Genomic DNA, 26183 nt, shown 5'->3' on the forward strand with positions numbered 1-26183 from the left:
CCAAATCCATCTGCCCCACGAGCAGGGTGCCGCTGTTGGGTGCCAGGAGATCCCAGAGGGACAAAGAGGCACACAGGTCACGCAGCCCTGAGGACACTCTGTTTACCCTCTGTCCACATAGAAGAACCCAACCAAACCCCCTCATTTTCAGCACTTTGACACCTGGATTTGCCTCATGACCAAGTGGTTTGATATTTGTGCTTCCAAAAAGAACCCCACACCCCTGAGTGTCAATATGAGAGAAATGAATGACACTGCTCGCCACCAATTAACACAGATGTAACTGGGGCCAACCTGAATAAAAATATGCAGAGAAAGTCATTCATTCTTTTAAATATAGTCATCCATTTCATCTGAGATGATACACTGACTTCTTTCAAAGTGCTACACCAGAGCACAAGATGTTTACCAAACACATACAGATAAAACCCCATGACAAAGGGATTTCATCTTAGAGAAGAAATACAAGGCTTGGGTGAACCTGAACTGAGGCCTCTCAAGTTGAAAGTTACATCTTAAGCATTCTGCTTTCCTACCTCAGATACCAGAAGTCAAAGAAAGAAGAAAAGCAGGCTGGCCAGGGGGAGGCAACATTGCCTTTTCACCAGAGAACAAAGAAAAAGAGACTTCCAAAGAAAAAGAGGAAAAAATATAAATCCTCAGAAATACTCCACCTGAATTCAAAAGCATCGGAAAGAAAAAAAAAGATGTAGAGCTCTACAGTGTGAGGACACGTCCACTGCTTGGAAAGCATGAAAAAACTGGATGAAGAAAATTTAACACTTCAGTGTCTCCAAGACAGCTGCAGTTTTCCTTGACTTAACCAGACTTGGCTGCCAGAAATTGGATTTCTCAGCCTCCACTTTCTTGATTGTAATTTACTCTTCCACAAAATATGATCTCAAAATTATGCAAGCAGAGTTTAAATCTAAAGAGGTAACATTAAGTTGTTGAAGCTTGTTTTAAAAAGGTCCTGAGCTTGCCTGTGGTGTTACTAGTGAGTTTCTTAAAACCTTGGATGGAACCCTATCAAATGGAATTTCTGCACGACTTCTGGAAGTATATGCAAAATTAACAAAAGCATCCAGTAGCAGTGGAGTTAAAAAGTTATTAGCTCCTGGATACACTCTGGCCAGAGCTCCTAAAACACATGCAGGCAGCAAGCAAAACCACACCAAGCTGCTTATCATTCTGAAGCAAAAGTCGAGGATTAGCCTCCTACTGCACATCAGCTGGCCTCCCTGGCCACAGCAGGACCAGGATTATGTTCACTTCCAAAGCTCATGAGCATTTGGAATCCAGCAACCTGAGTGCATGAGATGGATGTACAGGAAGGAACACCATCAACATTTCATAGATGGATTTACTGGGCATCTTCTGAGTTGTTAGACAAACCAGTTTCAATGCCTTGAACGCAGGAGTGCTGAGTACAAGGAAGATAAACACCCCTCTGAAGATGAGCTTAAAAAAAGCATATAAAAATATAATTATAATATAACAGGTGTTTACACTTATGTATTGAAGACATTTATTACAAACAGGCTGTCAGCTCTCATATAAAAGTAAAACATCTGAAAAACAAGAGCAGTCAGAGAATGCATTTCCCCTCAGTCCCATGGAACAGCAGTGAGATGTCTGTTGATGCAGCCCCTGGTCACAGCCAGCACCAGCAGTTCTGTGGGAAGGACTGAGATCCCAGCCGTGAACAAGTCCAGAGACCCTTCCTCCACGGAAAATCCCTCCCAAATACCAGGTGGCAGCATGCAAGTGTGACAAACACTGCACAGTCCATCCAGGGGCAGTGGCAAGGGGCACTGAAGGAGGCTGCAGCTCAAGCTGTCCAGCTCTCCTCACAGGAAAGGGCTGTTGAGCACATGGGAGCTTTCCACGTGTCCCTAAGATCCAGCTGCTGACAGTTGTGTTCAGGTAAGAGATGGCTTCAGTCTAAACTGAAGTGTTCTGCAAAAATATCATTTTTCTTCCCAAACAGACCTCGTACTTGCTCAAACTCCAAGGGTACATCAACAGCCTTTTTCTTTACTTCTTTATCAAAAAGCTACAAAATAAAAACCAGAAAATACTGTGAAAACTCAGTACAAGCTCTTCACCCCGGTAACACTGCTCACTCTAAAGTCTTAAAACATCCAGCAAATAAACACTTCAAACACAAAAAGCCAGCCCTGTCACCACTGTTGCTCATGCTGTTATTTAACAGCCCATTTTCCTGGTTTGCCCTGGTTCTGGGTAACCAAGTCAGTGGTAGCTCCTTCCTCAGCAGCAAGGCAAATAACAGGACATGGCTGCTGCATCCAGAATCTCCTTTCCTCTGGTTCCAGTCATTCACAAAGGCACAGCAGCATTACCTCATAAGCTGAGAGCTCCAGGAGCCCTGATATGTCATCCTCCATTTCAGACAGGGACTGGTTCAGGACAGCAGCTGCCTTGGCCACCTCTGGGTGATAATGGTTCTGGAGAGACTGAAAAAGCAAGACAAACAGGAGATAATCTAATAAGTACAGAGTAACACACATCCATCTGCATTCCCACACAGGAGTCTGCCCATTTGTTGGTCAGATCTTCAGTGATCACCAAATTCCATCAGATCCAAGTTTGCTGCACCATGCTACTGCAGAGCTTCAAGAAATCCTCATTTCAGGCATCTTTCAAACATGCCAAAGGCTCCTCTCACATGGTCACATCCACCTCAAGAAAAATTCATCCCCAGGCCATGCCTACACTGCATAACCAATTCTGCTGCCTCACAGAGTCCTCATGCCACAGCCAAGCTCCAGCTCTCCAGGATTCCAGCTCCTGCACATCATTCCTGTTGCTGCTTCAGCCCCCTACACAAGCCCCTCATCCATTTCCAGAGGATAACCTGCCTCTACTCAATTCACTTCCATCCGTGCTCACCAAGTTCCTCTCTCCTCCAGAGCAAAGGAGAAGCCTGGTACATTTGCAGCTATTTAATGTTTCAGCTGTGAACTTCAAGCTCAAATGTGTGCTCACAAGCCACCCACCAATCAGGATGTACATTTCTCCAGTGTATGGAATCCTTTGCTAGGGTAGAAAATGATCCAGAGCAAAAGAAGTCATCTCATTTGCAAGATATATATCAAGCAGGTTCTTGTGAGAGGGGCTGTCCACTGCCAACACATGTCAAGGAAGCAGCAAGGGTGGAAGACTCCTACCAGACCCAGATGCTCATTTTGGGATGACATACCTGAATCTCCCAGAGAGAACTCTCCAAAGCCCTGCTTTTAGATGGCTCCTCCTCCTCCATAACATATGGATCTTCTGACATATCTAAGGACACAGGAGACACAGAGCTAATACCTGCTGTGTGATGTACACAAACCCAAAGGGAACACAGGCCCAGAGCAGTGCTGCAGCCAGAGCTGCTCCTTCCCAAGTCATTTATGGTCCAGGGACAAACTGACACATCCCAGCATGACCCAAGAGTCACTGCTGGCAGCACTACAGAACCATGTTACTTTTAAAGAGCATAGGAAGTAGGGCATTTGGAACAGCTGTGAACTTTACAGCAGGAGCCTGCTGACCTTTCACAAACTCAAGGGACAGGACAAAGGGATCCTTCCAGACCTCAGAACTGGAATCCCCCCTTTTCCTCCGCAGGAATGCTCCTCTTTATGCTGTCTCAAAGGCATAACACCACTCCCCTCTCACCTGCTGGCCCTCCTGGCCTGTGCACCAGCACCCTGCAGGCGGGGTGCCTCCGGAAGAGGTTGCAGATGAAGGGAATGACCATGAGGAGAGCCTCGGGAGGGGCCGTGAGCGCCAGCCGGGACAGCCGCTTGATGAACGCTGCCACCAGGTAGGCTGGCAAGTGCCTGGGGACAGGGGACAGCAGGAAGCAGCCTGTTACAGCCCTGGCAGGACAGCCAGCAGCCTCAGCACCCTAACAGCACGTCAGATTAGGGGGCTCATCAGGTTTTTCTCTTTTTTTTTTTTTTTTTAAAGAGAAGCTTTAGGAATCTCACTTTTAAGCAGCAATATATTGTGTGCTCGCTGGAACAAATTTATTGGGGGGTTTACAATCAGTGCATGAATAAACTCAGATCACTGTGAGATTCAATCCTGACATGTGGCACCACTGCCAAGCACAGCCCTTGTACACAGCCATTCTCATGGCAAACTATTCAGTCCTTTTATAAACTTCTGAGTGCTTGGCCAGGCAACCTTAATTATATTCCCCTTATGTCATTTTGTGGGTTTAATTAATACACAGACCATGGTGTTAAATTTACATAACACTTCCAAGCACTGCAGCTCTTAATGGGAACATAAAGCTCCCGTGTAGTGTAAATGTGCAGCGTGGCTCTTTTTTTTCTTTTAATGGTAAAAATGCAAATTTCTAACAGCAACCAGCTCATTTAGGCCCTTTCTTCATGGCAGAAGAGTCGGGATGAAAACAACAGTTTTCAGTCACTCAGAGTTCACTACACCTGCAAGACTCAAAAGAATTACCCACAGGTCTTGTCCCTCTCTCCAAAGTACACCAGGGATACAAGGGGGCTGGACATGAGGTGCCTGGTGCAGTGTTACTTTTGCTTTATTTTTTAACATATGACAGCAGCTATATGACCAGCTGCCTATCCAGTTCCTTCCCTGTGACAACAACTGACAACATCAAGACAGGCTGTCAAACACTTCACATTTCAGTGCTTTATGTCTGCAAAAAGCCACCCATTTATCAACAGCTTTGTAATCCATAAAAAGCCTGCAAATTTTACTTTTCCATTTTTACAAAGACAAGACAGAAAATTCATCACTTTCAGCCAAAGTGGAACAGAGATCAAAAACACATCCATAAGCACTTGCAGCTCAAACTCTGATAGCTAACTGCAATTCTTCCTCTCTGAAAATCTACGGCTGTGAGGCAAATCTTCAAAAATAGCATATGAAAAATTACACAAGACTACAATAATAGTCTTGGATTCACTTTTCTCCATAAAATGTATCTAATCCAGCAGGCACACTGAATACATTAAATCCAGACGTGTGGGAGACTGTTCAAGAACAGAAAAGCAAGAGGAAAATATGTGAGCACACATAATAAAGATGTGACTTACGAGGAAGACAAAAACAGATCAGTCAGGTGGAAAAAGCGAGCTCGGTACTTCACGTGATAGATGGAAGGGTCCAAGAGACTGTACAGCTTTTTGTAAAAGTCAGGATACTCCCTGTTGAAAAAAAGGAAAAATACAACATCCATTAGTGGTGCACAGAGGGACTGTGTCTAAATGGTTTTGTGCTTTCTTTAAGAGCACCCCAGCCCACTGCTGTGCTCTGTTTAGCTCTCCTAGGCTTCCCTCTACAGACACCACTTGAAAACAAGCTGCAAGGTGAATTTATGGCTCTTGCAGTGCCCAGCCATGCTCAGGGTGTGAAGCCATATCCAGTGACTGCAAATGGTACAGGGTGCAGTGAAAGGGACACCAAAGACTATGGCTTCACTCTGTAAGCAGATCAATGGAAATGGATTTTTAAGTGGTGAGCAACTCCAGTCTAGAGAAGAGAATATTTAGGCTCAATTGTAAAAGAAATTAGACGGCCAAAAAAGCTCAGCATCCGAACAGCCTGAGCCTCTTGTGCAGTTTGGCTTTCTCATGGGAGAATTTCAAAGCCTGAAGGTTCTGAAGCATCCGTTTCAGTTCCTCTTAAATAAAGACATAATTGCAAAAACCCATGTTCCTTTAAACAATACACTCTTTTTACTTACAGATTATGCTGATGAATCAGAATAAACAACCCATTTAGGGCTAGAAGACTGATTGCTCCACCTGTAAGAAAGCAGGCAGGCATCAATAGAAATAACTAAAGGAAATAACAATAGAAATAACTAAAGAAAATAATCAAGTTTTTTCTATAATAAAATCTTTCCAGAAGGAACATGAAACTCAATACCTGAAATCAGAGCCAGTGTGATGACTGAAAGGTGAAACCATTTCATCTACACCCTTCCAGAGGCTCCCAAGTTTCTTACAAAGATTAGGCTGCAGCTCAGTATAACAAATATTCAAAAATACCAACACAAAAACATGTTGCTCTGATTCCTCAACAAAGTCACATTTGGGAGGCAAAGGTCTTCTCAGAAAGGACATTTCTGCAGGAACCTGTACATTCTGTGTTTGGATCAGCAGCACTGGCTGAACTCTATATTTAAAATACATCACTCCAGTATTCTACTCTTCCCCAAAGCCTTAAATGTGATTTTCCTTACACACAAGGAGCAATGACATTAATGAACACAGGTAAAATCATCTCACTTTCAGGGACGATGGACTTGCCTCTAGTTCCTTAGCTCCATCCCAGCCAAAAGTTACACCTATTCCATCACCCAGTCATTGTGCTGCATCCAGCAGTGCCTCCACGTCCATCTGTCCCATGCTGGAGGTGCCACAAAGGATAAAAGGCTGTTCTCACTCACCTATGCCATAGGCCACTGTCAGGAAGTCCATCATGAGAGTGGGCTCGTTCATGTAAGGCAGGACAGAGTCGTGCAGAATCACCAGGACCTTCTTGTAAAGGCCAGTGGGCAGCTGTGAGGGACAAAACAACACAGAGACAAGCACTGCAGGGAGAACTCGGACAGCAGCAGCAACCTGTGGCTCAAAAAGGCAGTGCACAAGCAGAAGGGAATGTGCCAGGAAAATACAGAACAGCTTGCTCCCAAATGGGAGAGTTTACAAGTGAAACCAACAAAGTTCATTCAAGAAGCTGGTGCTCGCAACTAACAGTGTCATCACTCAGATGGGGAAAATCACCAGGAAAAAGGCTGGGGAAGCTTCAGCTTGTGAGCAGAGATTGTTATGCTGCAGATCACCCTTAGGGCAGAGATGTTTAAGGTAGGGAAAAAAGGCTGAAAGCAGGCTATTCACGAGGTCATGTTTCTTGGCAGAGTGGTCCAACAGTAATGGTCACTGAGCTCTTTTCCCCCAACACTCAAACCCTGCTGGGGTCCTACCAGCAGCTTCCTGCAAGGCTGGACACACTTGCCAAGGATCAGCAATCCTTAAATTAAAGAGCAACACAGATCAGTGGCAGAACTAACACTCACCTTGTGCTTCAAGAAGGTCAGCCACATTTTTTGAAACACCTGTCTGTGTGCCTTAAAACAGAATTGCAAACAGTGAGTTAAACACACTTTTTTTTTTGTAAACAAATCATGCTCTATTTTAAGCAGATAAAATTTCAGTTCTAATGCACCAAATGAACAGTTACCTGCAGCCTTGAAAGTTTCAACTCCTCACGGTTATCTAAGAAGAAAGGGAAACCAGATGTTGAACTTGAAATGGATATTCAAAAAATTAAGATGATCCTTTCAAACTCAGTCCTTTGATGCTCTAAAAACTTGGGCTGACGTACTTAATTTGATACAAGGGCATAACAGACCCCCCCTGCAGACTGAGGGATGTGGATTTTTAAGACTGTTTAGAATCACAGTGATCAAAGAAGCAGACATTCTTCATCGGCAAACAATAATGAAGTCTTTACACACTAAAAATCTTAAACCTGATTTTCCTTTTCACACACAGTTCATCATAGAGAGTTGACTAACCTTGCTTGACCATAAATTTGACCATCTCAGACTCTTTGTTTGGCATGTTAATGGGTGAGATGAGGGAAAATACATTCTGCTGGTAAAAAGGCACCGGCCTCTGAGGAAAAAGTGTATTAACAAACATTAGGCAAGTTCCACAACACATAGCAAGATGCTGGGCTTCAATATCACCCTGTTCCCAAGTACTGAATATATTCAGGAAAAAGAAAGGGAAAATGTTGATGACTAAATGACTAAACTACACACTGGTATATTCTCTGTTGCAGCCTCAACCTGGAGTACTACTAGTTTATCTAACATCAAACCTATGTCTGTACTTATTCTGGTTTCACAAAACTGGGGGAGCCAATGAAGGAAACAGATTCTTCTTCTAAACAGAATTAAAGTTCTCTGTGTGTCACCCAGGCTGTGGAGATTTGAGTAAAATAGAAGCTAGAGCTTAGACCAGAAAGAACAATATGTGTCTTGAAATACTTTCAACTTCAGAGTAAAGCCAGTTCTGGCATACTGACATACACAAGAAAAAAAATCAATGCCTTCAGTGGGCACACTGATTTCTCTGGCTCCCAAATATTTCCATATACCACTAATTCCCCCCTGCCTCACGCACAGGAGACACAACCCAGAGCAGCTGATCCACAGCCACCCGAGCAGTAACAATTTGTCACCTCCTTTGTCTTCTGCATGACGTGCCCGACGCTGGCAGTGACAGCCTTCATGACAAAGTACCGCACGTCGTCGTACTCCATGTACTCCTGAAAGCGGGAGATCAGCAGCGAGGCGTCCTCGTATATGGGAAGCAAACCATCAACTACCACCTAAAACAAAGGGTTTGGAAAGGAAAGCAGCCAGTCAGTCTCCTACAGCACTGGAGCAGAGAGTGAGACAGCTGAGGGCACGTGAGTTTGCGTGCTACCAGGTCGCTGACAGGAGGGAGTTTTCAGTTCTCCAGCTTACCTTAAGAAGGTCACACGGAAAAGTTAAAGTTCCCTTCCATTCTATTTTGATCAATGGATATTGTGCCTCCAATTCGACAAACTTCATGAGCGTGCAGAGTGCCAACTCCTTCAAAAAACCAGAAAGCAACATCACAAAAAAAAAAAAAAAAAATCCCACCTAAACAAGAACACAGGGGTCACACCCAAAGGAGGCAACTTTCAAGAGGAGGAAGAATGAAATGAAATATTATTTCCTGAGAAAGCTGCATGCTCGCTGGCGGTGAGCAGAGGCGAGTCAGAGCATCAGCGCCGTCTCACAGCCCTGCCACAATCAAACACTGGGCGATAACCTCAAGGGACAGCCCGTGACGCCGTGGGCCAGCGGCGGGCTCAGCACCTACCTTGACCTGGAAGGCTTCGTGCCCCATGAGGTCCCCCAGGCAGCGCACGCAGTCCCCGTAGCGGTGCCTCATCCATATCCTGTACTTGTCCTCGGCGCTGCGGCTCTCTGTGAGGGACAGACACGCACACGGGCTGGGCTCGGGCCGGGCCGGGCCGCGCCGGGCAGCGCCGCAGGCCGCGCTCCGTGCTCACCGGCCAGACAGGCGTCCTGGTCGGGCAGCGGCCCCACGAACAGCTCCCTCCGCTCCAGCAGCGCCCCGAACAGCCGGCTGCAGGTCCTGGCGGCGCTCACGATGTCCTCCGGCTCCTCCTGGCCCTGGGGAACAGCGTGTCAGAGCGGCGGCCCGGCCGCGCTGCCCTCCCCTCAGCCCAGCCCTCCCTCAGCCCAGCCCTCCCTCAGCCCGCTCCCGCCCGGCCCGCACCGCCAGCGGCTCCAGCAGCTCGAAGACGCGGTTGGCGCTGCAGCGGCTGCCCAGCACGGCCTCCAGGCAGGCGGCCAGCGCGGCCTCCCGCGCCATGCTCGCAGCGGAGCCCAGAGGAGGAGCGGCGGCAGCTCCGCCCGCAGGCGGGATCGGGGGCGGGATCGGGATCGGCCCGGCCTCACACCCACCGCCCGGGGAACCCGCCCCAGCCCGCCCTCTCCCCCGGACAGAACGCAGGGCGAGGCGGCGGTATAAAAATGTACACTTTATTACACCTTCAGGTAGGATACAGCACTATTCTTTATCATCCTACTGGGTCGAGTACAAATGTTCATCACTTATGTACAGGTTGACTTCCTAACACACTCCTGGGAGAAAGACACATCGAAAGGAAGAAAAAAAAAATTATCAGAAGGGGAAAAAAAAAAAAAAAAAAAAAAAAAAGATGGTGACTTTTTATCTTCATCAACTGACCTAAACAAGAAACAATCGCCTCTTTAGACACCAAATCAGACCAGCACAACGACGTAGCCAACAGCTCTCCCACTGCTGGAACTGTTCCCCCCCACCCCGACTTTCATGCACATCATAAAAGCTAAACACTAAAAAGTAAAACTGGGGCTAACTAAGCAATATTTTTGGATGAGCAAGGCTATACTGTACACAGTGTCACTATCCATTACCACTGCATCTGCTTTGCATTTTAAACTACTCTGCTGTCAGCAATGCCAGCTCCCTGGCCGGCAGTAAGGTTAGGGGATGGCACATGCCAGGGGTTAGCAGGGTCAGGGGAATACTACTGCATGCAAAAACAGCTTAAATAAAATGCCCTTGTATTCGTAGACCTGAGGGTCCAAGAAAAAAAGTATGCAGGACAGAGGAGGTATAAAATACAAAAAAAATCAGGAACGCTGCCTGAGCCAATGTTTATATTTGTGATCTGACCAGAATTGGCTGAACCCATCCCAACTAACACAGAGGAGCTGGCTGAGAATTCTTTCTTGTCTAAGCCATGTGGATTGCCAGGTACCAACAAGTGTGGACATACACAGGTAAAAACAAAATATATGCTTTTCTTGCCCTTAAATAGGCTCCTTTCCTAAAAGAGTAAAAAGATCACAGAATGGAAAAATAATTTTAAAACCATGTCAGAAAAGGAATGTTGTAATTTTGTCTGGGTTTTACACATTGTGCAGTTTTATGGCCAAAGTAAAATAAATCCCTTCATGCCACCACGGGCTTTTTGACTCCTCAATCAGTGCTGTTTGCAAAGTCTGTTATTCATTGTATGCAAGAAAAGTAAAGAAACCCCCCACAGTTCTATGCAGCTTTTTTCTTTTTTTTTTTTTTTTTTTTTTTTTTTCTCCATAACAATAAGGCAAACTGATTTGGAGGAAGAGGCCACGCTCTATTCACATCCAAAATACCCACCTGAAGATACATTCATCATTAGCTTTAGTAAAAGAATAGTACAAAAGTTAGATCTTACTCTTTACACAGTTGAAGAATTAAGTCTTAATTTCACTATTTTCCCCTTCCCCCAGCCCCCCACCCCCCAAGCTGAAAGCCGTGTAAAAAGTACTGAACATTTAAACATGTTGCAAGAGCAGAATGAAACTGAGAGATTAGATTTTATCAGCTGGAGATTTTTCGTGACAGAAGTGCCATGAGAAACAGCTATGGATCATCTGTTTAGCTGTATCTACTGAACAACTTTTACAAAAAAAAAATGGGCTACACTTTAATACACATCTACTATCAACACAGTATTTACTCAGCTCATGCCTAAAATATTCATTATTTTAAAGTGAAATATGAGAATGAGCACACAGGTTGGGTGATTCAGTAAACTGTACACAAAAACTACTAACAAACATTTTAAAAGACTTACAAAAATGGAGAATGAAACCTTTTTTTTTTTTTCCTTTTTAATTACATATACTTACAGGTTTTCACATTTATTGGATAAACTTTGCAGGGAGCACTTCGAGTCTGTGTTAGATCTTCCAGGGGCGTTTACCACAGGGAAGAACAACACAGAGCCTTTGTACAGATGGAAAATACTGTGCTGTACCAACCACGCCTGGTTCTTTGTGTGGCTTCACCGTGGGTACTGAGCACACACTGAACTACAGCAAGGAGCTGCACATTCCCACAGGCAGGTGTGGTATTCCAACACAGATGGATTTTACTGACATTTATGGCAGGTCACCATTTCACTTTTGAGAAGCTGGGCAGAATTTCAACCTAAGTAATGCTTGCTTTATCTGGTTTGAATGAGCACAGAGAACACAGGCAGAATGCATCTTGTACAGAGTTTGAGTGCTAAACAGTTGCTAATACACTGAAGTTACATGTGAGTTTCCATGTTTAAATGTTCACCAGCAAGAAACCTTCTGCTACAAAAAAAAAAAAAATAGAGGTGTTTTGTCTTCATTTGGATGTTTGGAGTAGCTTCTCACTTGTCTCAGCAAACACAAAATACTGTGTTTCTCTGTTATTGCAATAGTTCAACTTGGTTTAGTAGGTGCCTTTAATCTGACAGTCGGTGTCCTCATTTGTACTTTTGCTTGCTGACTCTGGGCTTCAGGTGTTGCTGGTGTCTGGGCTGGGTTCTGTACACCTGGAGCCTGAACCTGGGGAGACGCTGTGGTCACCACCTGCTGCTGGATCAGTTTCTGCTGCACGACCTGAGCAGTAGCAGTGGTTGCAGGGATCACCTGAACCTGCTGTTGACCTGCTGTCGTCTGAGAAAGGGTCACAGTTTGGGGCTGAGCTTGTACCTACACATCAGGATGAAAAGGCAATTACAAAACAGTTCGGCATTAAACTGAACAATCATTACATTTCTGCTCTACAGAATAAATCCTACTTACTTAGGTATCTGCTCTCTTAACTGACAAACACCCCTGACCATGATTCTGGGAATCATGCTCTGTGCTTTCACTGAGAAACACCATTCTGTCACATTTTCTAGAGCCTTATTAATCAGAACTAGGAGCCAAGGTGCCTGTAACTCAGGTCTCTGCAGTGCAAATCCAAGGTCATGCCCTCTCAGATACATTCAGAAGGCAGATGAAAGGTACAGAAACCCTACAGATATACAGGAAAATTCCTGTACTGCAGAAGTGAAGGAGCAGGGAAAAGAACAGAGGGACAACCAGAGGACCAAAGAGGTTAAAATGCTGACTCTGCACCCATATTGTGACAATAAACACAGCCACTGAGGCTTCCCACCAGTCTCTGCCATGACCCTTTTAGACTACAGCTGCCAGTCTCTATTGCCAATTTATGGCAGAATAGTTTGAACTCCATCCAGATATCTAATTTGCATAGCTCTGCCCAGAGCAAGGGAGAAAAAAAATCAACATCTCCTTGTTCAGAGGACAAAGTAATGAAAAATGTCAGGTGCAGAAGCCAAACAAAGCTACAAGGGCTTCTCCAGGGGAAAAATTAATTCTTGAATGATCCAAAAGGAATCTAGTGGGAAGCACTGAAAATGCACATTAAAAAGATGCCACACACACACAAAGAACATAGTTTTAAAAATACTTATCATGGCCTAAACCTACTGCCACTGATGTCACTGGTGTATATGGGAGGGAAACTATTTGTCTTTTTGCCACAGACTCCAACAGACTCAGAGTTATGCGACCATCGATAACTTTTTTAAAATTATCTAGGAGCTCTTCCTGACTACAGAGGGAAATTCAACTGGTGTTGACTGATGAGGCTTCTACTTCCTGCTGTCAACTTTGCCCTTGAAGCATTCACATCTGAGGTGGTTATCAGACAGCTTACACCACTTTATCACCATTTTGAGATAAACAGACATAGATTTTATTCTGCACTAAAGCACTGCACTGTAAACTGTGGCAGATTAAGAGCTGACTGGCCCAGATTTTTGTGCACCAAAGGCAAGAACTTCATCCAACCCCCAAAGTTAAATCATTCCTGCCAATCGACTGCCTAAATTATGCCTGTTGCTAATGATCTGGATGACATTGTTCTAAACAGTGTTAATTAACTGCCTGGTCGTTAGGGGAGGGGAACCAAACCACTTGACCTTCTCCTGTCTGTTACCAGCACACATTTGGAACAGCTACCACACCTTTCTGCCTTTCACAGAGCACTTGGCACAGCTCTATGAACTGAAACAAAACAACTTGTAACCTTCAATTTGTCCTAATTTTTGTGGAAAATGCTCAGATGGTGCTCATTAGTTCAATTATTTGCTATACTGTCTACAATACCAGAAACCAATTTTTTAAAATCCTTTCAGCTCTAGAAAACATTTTTAAAAATCTGTTTTTCAGCTTATCTAGTGATGAATGAACATTGCTACAACTACGAAAATTTTAGACCAGGGAATATACCACAGCTGATTCAGTATTCAAGACTTATTTTTATAGCAAGGCATTTGCTATATCCTTAAAAAAGCCTACCTATGCCACACATAGGGTGAAAAATACACACATTCCAAAAAATGAGCTTTTCTAAAGATCGTATTTCTAGCGCTATATTTGACAAGAGTAAAACCTACCTGTTGGGAAACTGAAACCATCTGCTGAATGTTGGCAACAGTAGCCTGTTGCTGGACCACTTGTGGGAGTTTTGCAACCTGTAGTGATATGAAATAAAGATGGATCAAATTAAAAAGCTGCTGATAGCAGCAAAACACCACAGCTAGCAAAACTTTGACCAAGGGAAAATCTTTCCAAAGGCTTGCTCATGGTAAGCTGCAGTCTGGCATTTTCAGTGAAGCTGAATGTTTGTGAAATGTTTTATACCCATGAACTGAAGAACGTAGCTAGGGGAGGGAGAGAAATGTTTTCAATTTTAACTACTACATTGTCATTTTCCTCCTATAAAATTGAAGGAAGCACATGAGCTTTAACAGGTTACATTATCTGGGATACACTTTTGAAAGAGTAAGGCTTCCAACTCCTAACCCCCTTCTTTTTCCTTGGTTAGACTGATCCAGTTATGCAGAAAAGAAAATATGTGAGTTGTCACCTCACCAGAGATTAGGCTGTGAGGCAGCACCAGAAACAGGAAAAACTCTGGCTGAACTTTCCCTAGTAAACACAGTATGGAATCTCTTGCCTAATAAAAAGGAGTGACTCAATTATTTTATTTCAAAGAGGAAAAGTGAACTTGCAGCTCACAGTTGCTCTGACCAGCTGTAAGGCCACATATTCAGCACCACAGAATTATATTAAAAAGTCAATTTAAATGAATGTGTGACTAGAATTAAAACGAGTGGGTGCTGAATTCTACCTCACCTGTTGTCTTTACAATTCTCCAGTCCCAGTACAGTTTAAAGCTGTAAACCTGTGTTACCTGTACCTGAATCTGGGCCTGCACTTGCTGGGTTCCACCTGGTTTCTGGGTTTGGGAAATTGGAGTTGTTAAGAACTGTGTTTTAATGGCAGGCTGTGTAGCATAAGTTACTTTTTGCTGCTGTGAAGTCTGCTGTTGGGTCTGGACTGTAACCTGTTGAGCATTTATCTGCACAAGAGAAAAAAAGGCATCAATGACTACAGAAGATAAAAGTATTTTTAAAAACAGGTATGTGGGGAAAGAAGATTAATTACATTTAATTATTGAAATAAATTCTCCCAGTATTAGCAATAAAAATAATCACTAGATGAAAGCCTTCATGCATTTACACAAGTATTCAGAATTGAAGTATTTAATGAAGTTTCTCTCTTACACACAACACTCACACAACAATACACTTACTAAAACTACCAAACAACCAACCACTTTACAGAAAAAGTGAAGCACCTGAGAACCTGTTCTCATTAGATATACCAAAGATTCACCCCTAGAAATCCTGACTGACTCTCTAGAAATGTCCTGATCATCCACAACCAAGTTTTACAACCACAGAACCACTTCATAAGTTCACAGGAGAGCAGACAATAGTACCTTTTGCTGCACAGTAGCTTGTCCCTGTGCAACCTGGGGCTGGATGGCTTTCTGCTGCTGTGCTGCTTGGTGGTGCTTGAGTTTTAGCAGCTGCTGGACATGCAGTGGCTGTGCAACCACTGTCTGACCTCCTGAAAATTACAGAAATAATTGGAACTGTAAGAGTATTCAGTTTATTGCTTTGTCCCAGTAATCCCAGCTTGCAAGCACAGATTCTACTTTTACAGACTTACACATCTGCACAGCTTTGAGCACTAACAACCCACTGATTTTAATGGGAATAAAACATGATTTTGACAGTGGAGAAAATTTCCTAAGGGCATGAGCAAGCTAACTTTTTGTTTCAACAACAATCTTCCTACAAGAAAAAAAAAATCTATACTACAGGAGACTGCTATAAAATACAATTCTTCCCATTTCCAACTTGCATTCACATACCTGCTGCTTTCTGTGGCTGCCCAATGGCAACACTAATGCCTGCAACAGTCACAGGGAGTGTGGTGACTCCTGCAGATGACACAACAGCAGCTGGAACAGACACCACTGGAGGCTTTGCCAGAGCAACCTGTGCTGCTTGTGGAGTCTGGGCCTGGATTTGTCCTTGTGCTTGGAGCTGGGAAGCAGGAACACGAGTCTAAGCAGTAAGGAATGAAGATTATTGTACCAGCACAGAAAGATCTGCTGCATATAACAGGTGATTACAAAGTGATAGCTGTAAATGTTTCCAAATGTAATGGCTCCTGTACAGTGACACAAATCAGAGATGGCATCAACGGCTAAGTACAATGTAAAGCTATTTATGTTACAGCTGTTCCTTTTGCAGAGTAATGCAAACAGCACTTGTGAGTCTGAATGATCAGTGCCCAGTTCATGTAAACCAGCCAAGAGTGAGATGTTTGAGACTGTTTTTGCCAAGTCAAAGCCCACTCACCAGGCGTGCCACTTGCAGGTTGGTGACCGTAGTGCCCGTGAGGACGGCACCAGGACGAGGGGCTGTCACAGCAGTGAGCTGCTGAGTTTGCTGCTGCTGCTGCACTTGCACTTGTGCTGTTTGCTGCTGTGCCCCTTGCTGTGTCTGCTGTGCTGCCTGCTGCTGGGGGAGCTGCAGCTTCTGCTTCTGCAACTTGATCAGCTGCTCCTGCAAAAATCAAACATTTCCATCATTTCCAGTGGTTTACGTCACAGCAGAAAAATGGAGATGAATCCAAAGCTCAAAAGAAGAAACGTTCTGTGCCAGACTAGAGTTAAGATCAAGTAGCTAAAACATAACTCTTTTACACAATGGCTTCCAGTGAGTAACAGTAAGTGCTTTCCATCCTGCCCTACTCTACTAGTGAAAGTGCTGTCAAAATCACTGACTGCATGAAATTTTAGTAGGATGAAATTTAAGAAAGAAATACATCTCACTCTAGCACAAGAAAAGAGGACACAACACACACTGCTAAGGAAGCTTATGGTAATGAGAGCAATGTGCTACATTACTTCATGAGCATTTCCTCACCTGTGACAATTTCCCTACGGCTTTTAATTGAGCTGGAGACTGGGCTTGTGCCTGAGCCTGGATCTGTGGGACCTGCACCTGAGCAGCCTGCTGCTGCTGTTGCCTCAGAAGCTGGAAGTGAGCAGGGGTGATGGTTTTGCCTGACAGCTGGACTGTTGGTGTAGCTGTGAATAAAGAAAAAAACCAAAATGTTTTGATGAATTCTTTTCAACATTCAGTTTAACTCATTAATTTCACCTGAGAAGTTGAGCTGTTAAATGCTTATTTTTCTGCTCCAGCACACTTTGTGGATTTACTACACATAAAAACACATTATCACGAGCATGATGTAAAAGCAGAGTAGATCATAAAATACAAGGGCCTTTCTTCACAGCAGTTTTTAGTCAAGGCAGTCAATTCTAGTATTTTACTGCTAGATTATTAATAATATTTTTAAATTGCAATGTGCAGGGGCCAAGCTCTCTACTGCCGTACTTTATCCAGATATACCAGAGAAAAATGCAATCTGAGCACCAACAACAAAGCAAGTTAAAAATCACAGCCCTGTTTAATTGTGTCCAATACTGTGGGGCTGTGCTGGCGGATCTACAGGAATTCTGGGGCCTTTCATGCACTGCTGGGGAAAGTCCCTGAACGCAGGATGCTTACCTGGTGTCACCTGGGTCACCAGAGACCTTGTCTGGGTCTGCACAGGCGTGAGGTTGGTGGTGACCACGGCTGAGGCTGTCACGGATGTCACAGCACGCACGCCCTGGGTGGAGGCGATGGTCACCAGCTCGCTGGACGCCGCCGGCGCCGCGGCCGCGCGCGGCTGGCTGTGAACCACCTGGGCAGTGGCGGTGCCTCCCGACGTCTGCAAGGGAACACAGCTGTCACTGCTCCCTTCCCTGTGCCTCAGGAAAAGCTATGGAACCTTCTGGAAATGGAACTGCTCTCTAGGCAATTTTTAAAACAAGCAGGAAAAATGGAAAAGGAAAAAAAAGGCCCATATCGGTCTAATACATCTGTTTGGATGCGTCTTAAAATCAGCATGTGGTTAAATATAGGTTGGATATTAGGAAGAAGTTTTAAACAGAAAAGAGTGATAAAGGACTGGAATGGTCTGCCCAGGGAGGTGGTCACTATCCCTGGATGTGCTTAAATAAAGACTGGATGTGGCACTCAGTGCCATGGTCAATTCAGGTGTTAGGATATGGGTTGGACTAGATGATCTTGAAGGTCTCTTCCAACCTACACATTCTGTGATTCTGTGAAATCTTTCTCCAACAGGCTGGTCATCAAACCCTTAACTCCATTACAGACATTTGATTTTAGTACCTTTCAGTATTTTGCTTTATCTTCCATAGTCTTAAACCATTAACAATATAATAAAGATCATAATTAATAAAGCACAAAACAGTTACAGGCTGAAAATGTTAATGACATAATACATTGCTTTTAGCAGCACTTGCCTATAAACTACTTTTAACAGTATTAAGCATTTTTTTCTGACAAACCATTCCAGTGTGTTCTGATGTTTTGGTAAGAGAGAGAGGTTTGATAAAGAACCCCAAGGTGCATTTGCAAGAAGCAGAATTCCTGACAACACGGAAAGCTAAAGATATGCTGATAAAACATGCAACCCAGTGTGTCCAAGGACACAACTAGTGACAGTGCACTCACAGTCAGTGTCCCAGGTATAACAGGTGAGGCCAGACGTTTATTGATGGGCTGGAAGGTAGCAGCAGGGACCCCAGCAACAGTGTTCACAATCACATTTCCACTCACTGTCGCTGAAAGCAAGCCAGGATTAAATGTGAGATTCTGAAAGTGAAAATCCCAATGTCCCAACACCTCCTATGCCCAATTATAAAGTCTCCTTACCAGTCTGGATGCTCGTCCCCGTCACTGCTGTTTTGATGGTGCCTGCCTAATTAGAAGACAATTAAGGTAACAGTTCAGAAAAACAATAAATGGAAACTGAGCACTGCTTAACACAATGCTGTATTCCAGAAGCGACAAAGTAAGAAAAATGCAATGGAACATACAGAGATTTCTGCAGCTGCTCATGGACTCTACAGATCACAGCAACTAATGCAAACAGCTATCAGGATTGTGCTTCACTAAGGAGCAATTATAGACCAGCCATGTGTGTGGTAAACCCTGGTCACTGGACATCCCTATGAGCTGAGGAAGGGAGCAATACCTGACTCTGGCACACCAGAGACAACCACTCACACAGGAACATCACTGAGCACTTCATACACAGCAGTGCTGTGAACACATCCTCTCTGTCTTTCTGCAAAAGCTGTTGTACTCTTGCTCTTCAACAAGCAAAATAATCCACCACTGCCTGCACACATTACTGTGCAAACTGGATTGGCCCTAAACACAAAAGCCAGTTGTCAGATTCATTCAGACTCTAGAGTTAGGGAAGACATGAAAACTTTGCACAAATTTGCAGTAAAAGCAAATAGTATTTCCTGTAGGATGCATCATTTCACTTGCCTTGCAAAGGTTAATAAATTTTTTGTTTTTAAGCTCATTAACTGAGTAGTTCTTACAGCTACATTCTCTTTCATTCTCTGCATTCTGCAAGTTCTCTGTACAAATACTTGTCATTCACCATGCACATCTATTCACTCAGACTTCATTAAACAAAGTCTAAAGTGAAAAAGAAAAAACCATCTTTGCATGGTGTTTTTCCAGCTCAGAATGCCAAGACCTGTTGCTACAATGGTATGGATAAACCTAATAAATCAAGGAACTGGAAGATATCCCGTATAACCAGGGAAAGCAAACAAGAAAAAGTATCTTTGATCTCACTATACTGACCTAAAATTCTCTTTCCAGAGGAAACACGGACACAAATACAGCACACACAGAAGAACTGCAGTGACTACATCAGAGGCACTGAGCTCTCCCTTTCTTACCAATACTGCTGTGTTGGCCACAGTAGTGACTGCAGTCTGCACCACTGCCTGTGGCTGCTGAACTACCTGTGCCTGTGGCTGTGGCTGTGGCTGGGCCTGGGCCTGCTGCACGGGGGGCTGCTGGGGGGGCTGCTGGCCCGCCTGGGGCTGCTGGGGCTGGGGGCCCGTCTGCTGCTGGGCCCTCTGCTGCTCCGCCAGCGCCTGCAAGGCAAGGGGCACCTTCAGTCTTCAAGAGTGCAGCAAGCAAGATGTGGTGGTTTCCAAACAAGATAAAGCAACAGACAACACCTCTTTATCTCTATCCACAAGACCCCTTTAGTTCTAACCGGAGACAGCTCACAAAGCTGCCTTCACTTTTCACGTCTAAGTTACACAACTTGACTTGTTTCAAACTACAAGCTGTACTCGTGGTTTTATGGCTTAGAGCATCATCCACAAGAAAGGACAAGTAGTTCTTTCTGAATAATACAGCAAAGGAGGCTACAGAATGGTCAAGAATTAAACAACATTTTTACAAGTTTTAGTATCTTTTGCAAAAATATGCTCTTCATTGCTTAAGGGGTCTGAATGCGACGAGGCCCAAGGAAAAGTCTCACTTTGGGCCTTGGTTATCTAAACCCCTGTACATGAACAATGTGCAGCTGCTCACAACATCCACTGTACTGCCAAACTTCTCCCAGGAGGCAGCTTTGTTCGCACCTCATCTGTTGTCTATTTTGTTAATTACTGCAGTCATTTGTGCAGCAGAGATGGGACCATACCTTTTTCTCTTTGGCAATGCGTTCTGCTCGCAGGGACGCAACTTGAATCGGAGGGAGAGGCTTATCATAGTTGATTCCACTAGAACAATAATAAGACAAAATACACAATATTTAGAAATAACTGAAATGTAAAAAAAGAAAAAAAAGGAGCACTTGTATGCAATTTGTAACTCCTTCAAGGTAGGGAGTGCTCACCTTTCTGCAAGCACTGATGCATGCTTTGGATTCTTCTGGAAAGGATTCATGCCAAGTCTGAAATTGAGCAAAACTGTATTACTGGAGACAGAAAAACCTTATAAACAGTATTTCATTTTACATATTTTAGCATTTAACACTGCAGTTTTGGTGAAGTTTCCATGATATTCCTGCCAGTACTGGAGCCTGCATACAGACAGACATTTAAGAAAGACTCAGGGTAAATAATAAATAAATACAGAAAAACGGTAGGAAGAAAACAATGTACTACTAAATAACATAGCAAAATATTTACAATTCAGGCAAATGGATAGATATAAAGCAGATTTAAAAAATTCCCAAGTGAGTGCAGTTCTGCTCTTAATAACAAAAAGGAAATTCTTACAGTGAGCCCCAAACACATGAAATATGGAGGAGTTTCCAACAACACGAAACACAGAGAGAGAGATCAAGAACAGAGAAACAGAGTGTAAAATAACTCCAGGTTTTGAGAGCCATTCAAAGTAGTTCCAGGAGATCTGTGGTGACAGGAGATCAAATGATCCCAGGTAAACTTACAGAGGTTTGATAGGTGGACTTCTTTTCCCTGCAATCATTTTCATCATCTCAAAATGATTAGTATAAAGCTGTGTGTGGGTTGCACCCTCATCTTGAGCATAGATCTGATTGGTACGAAGTGGGCGACTGTTTTTAGTCTAAAAAAAGAAAACAAACCAACTTTCAATTGAAAACTCACCCAACAGGGCATTCTGTCTATGTTTAAACACAAGGCGCGCTCGTAGATTATTTAAAAACACTCTCCAACATATCTATCACAGACTGGTTCCTGCCTCGTGCCACTGATAACTTACTGTCACACAAAACTCTACGGGAAATATATAAAGAAAGAGCAAAATAAGGAGCAGTTCTCACGGTCACACTGGCATCAGCACTTGGGGACATACAAAATGGCAAACTCTAATTTGAGAAAGAATCTTTGCTTTAGTTTAGATTTTGCAAGTTTAATTCATTACCCAAACCAAAAGCCCATTAGTTTATAGTTATGCACAGCGCACACGTAAGATGATAAAACAAAACCATCACTGCACTGCTCTCCCAACAAAGCTAGGTTAACATCCACACACCATGCCAGTCTAACATTTGGCTTCTCCTAAGCAGAAACTGCCAGTCAGGGACAAACCTCCTTAGCAGTCAGAGAATGGGACTACAGCCACAAGTTCTGGATTCTCCACCCAACTCTGTCACTAAATTGCTGTGTGGTTTGGACGAAGGTGTTCACAGTCATGGAATTTGGTTTTGTTTCTGTAGCATCCTATCATCCTCATTTACTAAAAGGTGTTTCAGGCATCAAATTCACTAAGTATTTGTAATCCACCTAGACTCTAGTATGAAGTTCATTCTTACAGATCTTAAGTACCATCAGGATAAGATACATGGTGGTGGTTTGGTGGAAAAATGCCACTGAAGTGGCAGTTTAAATGAAATCACAAACTTCTTGCATGATCTAAAATTTATCTATCAAATCCAAAAGCTGAAGTCTGGTGTCAATCCACTGTATCAGCAAAGAAAGGAAAAATAAATTTGGAATTTTAATTGATGTTTCAGAACTCAAGTAACACTCAACATGGATCTCATATGAATTATCTGCCCACCTCCATTGCTGCTAAATACCACAGTGTCTAGATTTGATTTTGAAAGAATACCAATGCACACCTTATAAATACTTTTTGTCTTCTTTTTAGGATTAGCTTCGTACATTAGCTGTAAAATAAGAAGGAAAGTTAGATGATCTTTTGTGGAAGATTTTGTTCAGGTGCTTTTTCTTTTCAAAGAAATCACATAAAATAAGTGGAAATCCTGATGAGAATAATTTAAAAAGATCTTTTAAAAGTTATTTATTTACACTGTTGAAAACGTTTAACAAAAAAACAAACAAAAAAAACCAACACAAGTGTGTATGGAGATAAGGAAACAAAACTCTACAACTTAAGGTACAAAAAAGACGCATCATCCCACGTGAACTCACCTTTCCCTCCTCCCTGGGGATTATGACATTCTCGTAGCGGTTGCGGCACTGCTTGGGCGAGCGATAGACTCTGCTGCAGGAGTTAACAACATCACTGACCAGGTCCCAGTTGGGAGTGTGTGCTGGTGACACAACAGCAAGGTTTAAAGGAAGCTCCAGCAGCTGCTTCACTGCCTGCAACAGAGAAAGGTACAGATCCATCAGGTGAGAAATCTTCCATCTTCCAAACCCTCCCTTACCTGTGTGTGTCCACACACCATTACACAGTGGGACAGCTCAGGGCTAAGGCTCTGTGTTCAGCTAGTCACAGAGAATAAACAAGCATAAGGTGCCCTAATGCTGACTGATGTGCAGGCAAACAGCTGGAGATTGGTATGAGAGGGACAGAGAGCTGCTATTCAAGTGCTGCTCTCCCCTGAAAGGTGGGAAGTACCTATAGAATCCAACTAATCTGTAAGTTTCTAAAACAACAATAAGGCTTAATCATACATTTTGTAGTTTATCCTTAAATTTCTCCTTAGAGTAGCACAAATGGCAGACAATTTGTTCCACGTTATAACAGCAAAATGCCATTAAGAATTAGAAATAATGGTGAAGAGATAAAGTGCAGGAATAAAAACATAATGACAGCAGAAGCTGCAGGTATCATCTGACCTGCAGAAGTGCCCAGTCTTCACTGATCAACCACTCTGGATTATCTTGTCCAGCCTCAGTAGCTGGCTTGACAAGGGTTGGCAAAGGCTTTGCAAACTGTGTCTGCTGCTTCAACAAGATGTTCTTTTTTTGCTCTTTGCCCTCTCGGCGCATTTTCAACATTCCTGGGGTTGCTCGATCGAAGAGGGAACGAGGTGGGATAACTGTCTCCCCATGACGCTGCTTCTTCTTTCTACCTGCTGCTAGGACAAAAAATAAAGCATTATTGGTAGATACTGCCATTCTTTGATTCCTCTGCCTACAGCTGCAAAATGCTCATACATGTACAGAGTATTCCCCACCACCTCTGAAAAGCACAGTCAGGAACTAAACAGAGCCTGTTAAAAGGTAAGACCAGCCCTGTCCTGACTGACAAAGTAAAATGTCTGCTTTCTAAAATTGTCCTTTTAAGAACACCTTTATGTCCAAAGAGAAGACACGTCGTAAGAACTGAGCCTTCCAATGATTCCACTGCTTCAAGGCCATGGTGAGACAAAAATTTTCATCCCTTCAGACATGCAAATTTGATCTTTACTGGACCAGACATATAGGAAGTATGAAAACACTCAATTTTTTTTAAACTTTCAGCACTAAATCTCAGAACAGTTTTGAGCACACACTCACCAGAGGGATCTGTTTTGTGTCGTTTACGCTCCTTCCTGACATACACTGGAGGCAATTTTGACTCTGGAATAGGGGTGGTATCATACATCAGGCACATAACAGAATCTATGTAGATATCATTATCATCCTGAGGTGGAGTAGGAGGAGTCCAGAGCTGCAGAGAATAAAGTCTGTAATTATTGCAATGTTAACTCTCCACTGATCTTTATGTTTCATAAAATAAAAAGCCTGTTTAGGCTGCCTAGTGTTACTTTTACTTACTGGCATAATTTCAGTTTGTCCATCTGGACCTTCATAGACATATTCCTAGACAGCAAAAAGAGAACATAATACAAATGATCCAAAAGAAATCTGAAGGGTAAAGGTATTCTCAGAGTAACTGTTATGAAACAGCTATTTAAAAAATCAAGACTAATCAGCAATTACTTTATTGTATGCATCCTCCCGAGTGTAGGTTAGAAGATCCTCTTCATCCTCCCAAAGCATTTTTTGCTCTCTTTCCTTTAACTCCTTCATATGCTGGACTTCCCAGGCTTTCTTTGCAGTTTTCAGATCCATCTAGATTAAAGTCAGACTCCTTAGAAACTTTATATAGTAAAAGGCACTGGATTAGAGGTCATCAATTTGTAATTTTATAGATAAACGCCTTGAACTTTGACATTTTCAGATCCAAGAATCTAATACCAATTTCTTAATAGATACTTTCACAGTCATTTAGAAAACATTTCTTGGTCTTTCTTGAGGGTTTTTAAACAATCAATGTAAAGCAATCAAAGAATTTCAGTTAAACAGTGAAGACAACCAGAACACAGGCTCACTGAAATTAATGAAATTTTTTCCCTTGCTATCAGTGGAGTACAACAAATATTTGCTGAGCCCGGCTGAAAGCAATTTCTATTTTATAGAAGAAATATTAAGAATTGACACCTGCTTAAACCAGAGAATCCCAAAATAATGAGCTCTCTGTGAGACACTATGCTGTTCATAATATACAGCAACAAAAGATCACAGAAGTGCCTACAATATATTCCACATCCTTGGAGAAACTTCCACTTCATATTGAAAATATAATAAATGTTGTTCTGTGACAGAACAATGGAAAAGAAAGATTTGTTTTACCTCACTCAACCGTGGCTCATTGTCATCAATGGAGCCGTGGAAGAGCTCCAGATAATTCAAAGCATACTTCTCAATTGGAGTCAGCTGAGGGAAGTATCAAAGGGAAAAAAATGTTACTTTGAGGATAATAAAAGAAATGTTACACGAAGTATCAAAGCTCTTCCTTAAAACTCATCTTAACATTTTAAATCAGCTGGAGATCTCCCTTCCATTTATGGGAGAAACAACAAAACTGCTTTAAGGTCAGACTGCAAAGAAATCGAAACATTTGAACATTACTTTTTAGCCAGATATTCAAGGGAAGTCAGGGTACCTGATCCACAACAGCAACTAACTCCTGCAGCTGCGAGGGTTCTTCAATGTATTTTGTCTCGCAGAGCTCTGAGATTAAAGGTTCAATGCTTGACTCAGATCCTATTTCTTGTATGTGATCATTTGACTCCTCATCCTCTCGTTCAATGCTGTTGAGGGCCTTTCAGAGAGATATATATTAAAAATAATTAAGACTTCAAAAATATGGAAAGAAACTCCATAAGGAGTTCACTGAAAAGCAACACAAATTTCTGGAGTAAGTCTTTGCTGCAGCAAAAGTAACCATCCCAGAAATTATAAAACTCAGCTTTGGGCTTTTGGAAGTTTTGTCACAAAAACGACAAAAGAGCATAAAACTACCAGAAAAAGAGACCAACAGAATTTACCCAAATAAAATGGGATTAGTTGAGCTGTTTAATATTAATGATGCATAGCTGTATTTTTAATATGTGTGTTAATCATTACCTCTATGAATGGTCTTGCAACTTTAGGTGAAATATTTTCTGCTGGAGACGGCTCTTGAGAAAGTACTACAAATTCTTCTGCTTTCACTCTAAATCCAGAATCCTCCATAGGAGAATGAACCTCAAACAATTCCTGAATTGTTTGCTTTGTAAATAGAAGGAAAAAAGAAAAATACATTCAGGTTTTGGGAGAATTCTAATTTTTTTTCAATATCAGGAGTGCCAGCTAGGATAGTCTGGCTTCCCCAGTGCAGTCACTGTCTCATGTATCTCCAGAGCAGCAATTCAGAGCCTA

At 42.9% G+C, this 26183-nt stretch overlaps 2 protein-coding genes across 2 annotated transcripts in view; both read right to left on the reverse strand.

The window, feature by feature from the left end:
• Window positions 1–1511: 1511 nt before the first annotated feature.
• NOC4L (nucleolar complex associated 4 homolog) lies at window positions 1512–9455 on the reverse strand. The gene is made up of 15 exons (XM_066331477.1): window positions 9348–9455; window positions 9118–9241; window positions 8925–9031; window positions 8543–8650; window positions 8254–8403; window positions 7583–7682; window positions 7246–7280; window positions 7082–7132; window positions 6452–6563; window positions 5744–5804; window positions 5094–5204; window positions 3688–3851; window positions 3224–3306; window positions 2364–2477; window positions 1512–2056 (listed from the first exon to the last, which is right to left on the reverse strand). The coding sequence occupies exons 1-15, from the start codon at window positions 9441–9443 to the stop codon at window positions 1940–1942; spliced, it is 1533 nt and encodes a 510-aa protein (XP_066187574.1). The 5' UTR covers window positions 9444–9455; the 3' UTR covers window positions 1512–1939.
• A 137-nt stretch (window positions 9456–9592) lies between these two features.
• EP400 (E1A binding protein p400) overlaps window positions 9593–26183 on the reverse strand; it is a 46981-nt gene continuing 30390 nt past the window's right edge. Inside the window, exons 32-54 of the mRNA XM_066331478.1 lie at window positions 25890–26033; window positions 25426–25584; window positions 25113–25196; window positions 24420–24551; window positions 24255–24299; window positions 23994–24147; window positions 23331–23572; window positions 22677–22850; window positions 22364–22411; window positions 21209–21345; window positions 20651–20707; window positions 20456–20534; window positions 19695–19895; window positions 18646–18691; window positions 18445–18554; window positions 17431–17635; window positions 16783–16946; window positions 16213–16419; window positions 15720–15915; window positions 15282–15412; window positions 14691–14858; window positions 13891–13968; window positions 9593–12130 (exon numbers count right to left, since the gene is read on the reverse strand). Of these exons, the coding sequence (XP_066187575.1) occupies window positions 11858–12130; window positions 13891–13968; window positions 14691–14858; window positions 15282–15412; window positions 15720–15915; window positions 16213–16419; window positions 16783–16946; window positions 17431–17635; window positions 18445–18554; window positions 18646–18691; window positions 19695–19895; window positions 20456–20534; window positions 20651–20707; window positions 21209–21345; window positions 22364–22411; window positions 22677–22850; window positions 23331–23572; window positions 23994–24147; window positions 24255–24299; window positions 24420–24551; window positions 25113–25196; window positions 25426–25584; window positions 25890–26033 (3234 nt within the window). The 3' untranslated portion in view covers window positions 9593–11857. The remainder of the gene's footprint in view (window positions 12131–13890; window positions 13969–14690; window positions 14859–15281; window positions 15413–15719; window positions 15916–16212; window positions 16420–16782; window positions 16947–17430; window positions 17636–18444; window positions 18555–18645; window positions 18692–19694; window positions 19896–20455; window positions 20535–20650; window positions 20708–21208; window positions 21346–22363; window positions 22412–22676; window positions 22851–23330; window positions 23573–23993; window positions 24148–24254; window positions 24300–24419; window positions 24552–25112; window positions 25197–25425; window positions 25585–25889; window positions 26034–26183) is intronic.

The sequence above is a fragment of the Sylvia atricapilla genome, chromosome 17 (genome assembly GCF_009819655.1).
Source record: "Sylvia atricapilla isolate bSylAtr1 chromosome 17, bSylAtr1.pri, whole genome shotgun sequence".
Taxonomy (NCBI): Eukaryota; Metazoa; Chordata; class Aves; order Passeriformes; family Sylviidae; genus Sylvia; species Sylvia atricapilla.

What these genes read in the sequence shown, in the direction of transcription:
- NOC4L (XM_066331477.1), bottom strand. Translation starts at nt 9,443, where the DNA reads ATGGCGCGGGAGGCCGCGCTGGCCGCCTGCCTGGAGGCCGTGCTGGGC. An exon ending in ACGAAGCCTTCCAGGTCAAG is followed by an intron (nt 8,651 to 8,924) that starts GTAGGTGCTGAG and finishes GGTTTTTTGAAG; the next exon opens with GAGTTGGCACTCTGCACGCT. An exon ending in CAGGCCAGGAGGGCCAGCAG is followed by an intron (nt 3,307 to 3,687) that starts GTGAGAGGGGAG and finishes CTGTGTCCTTAG; the next exon opens with ATATGTCAGAAGATCCATAT.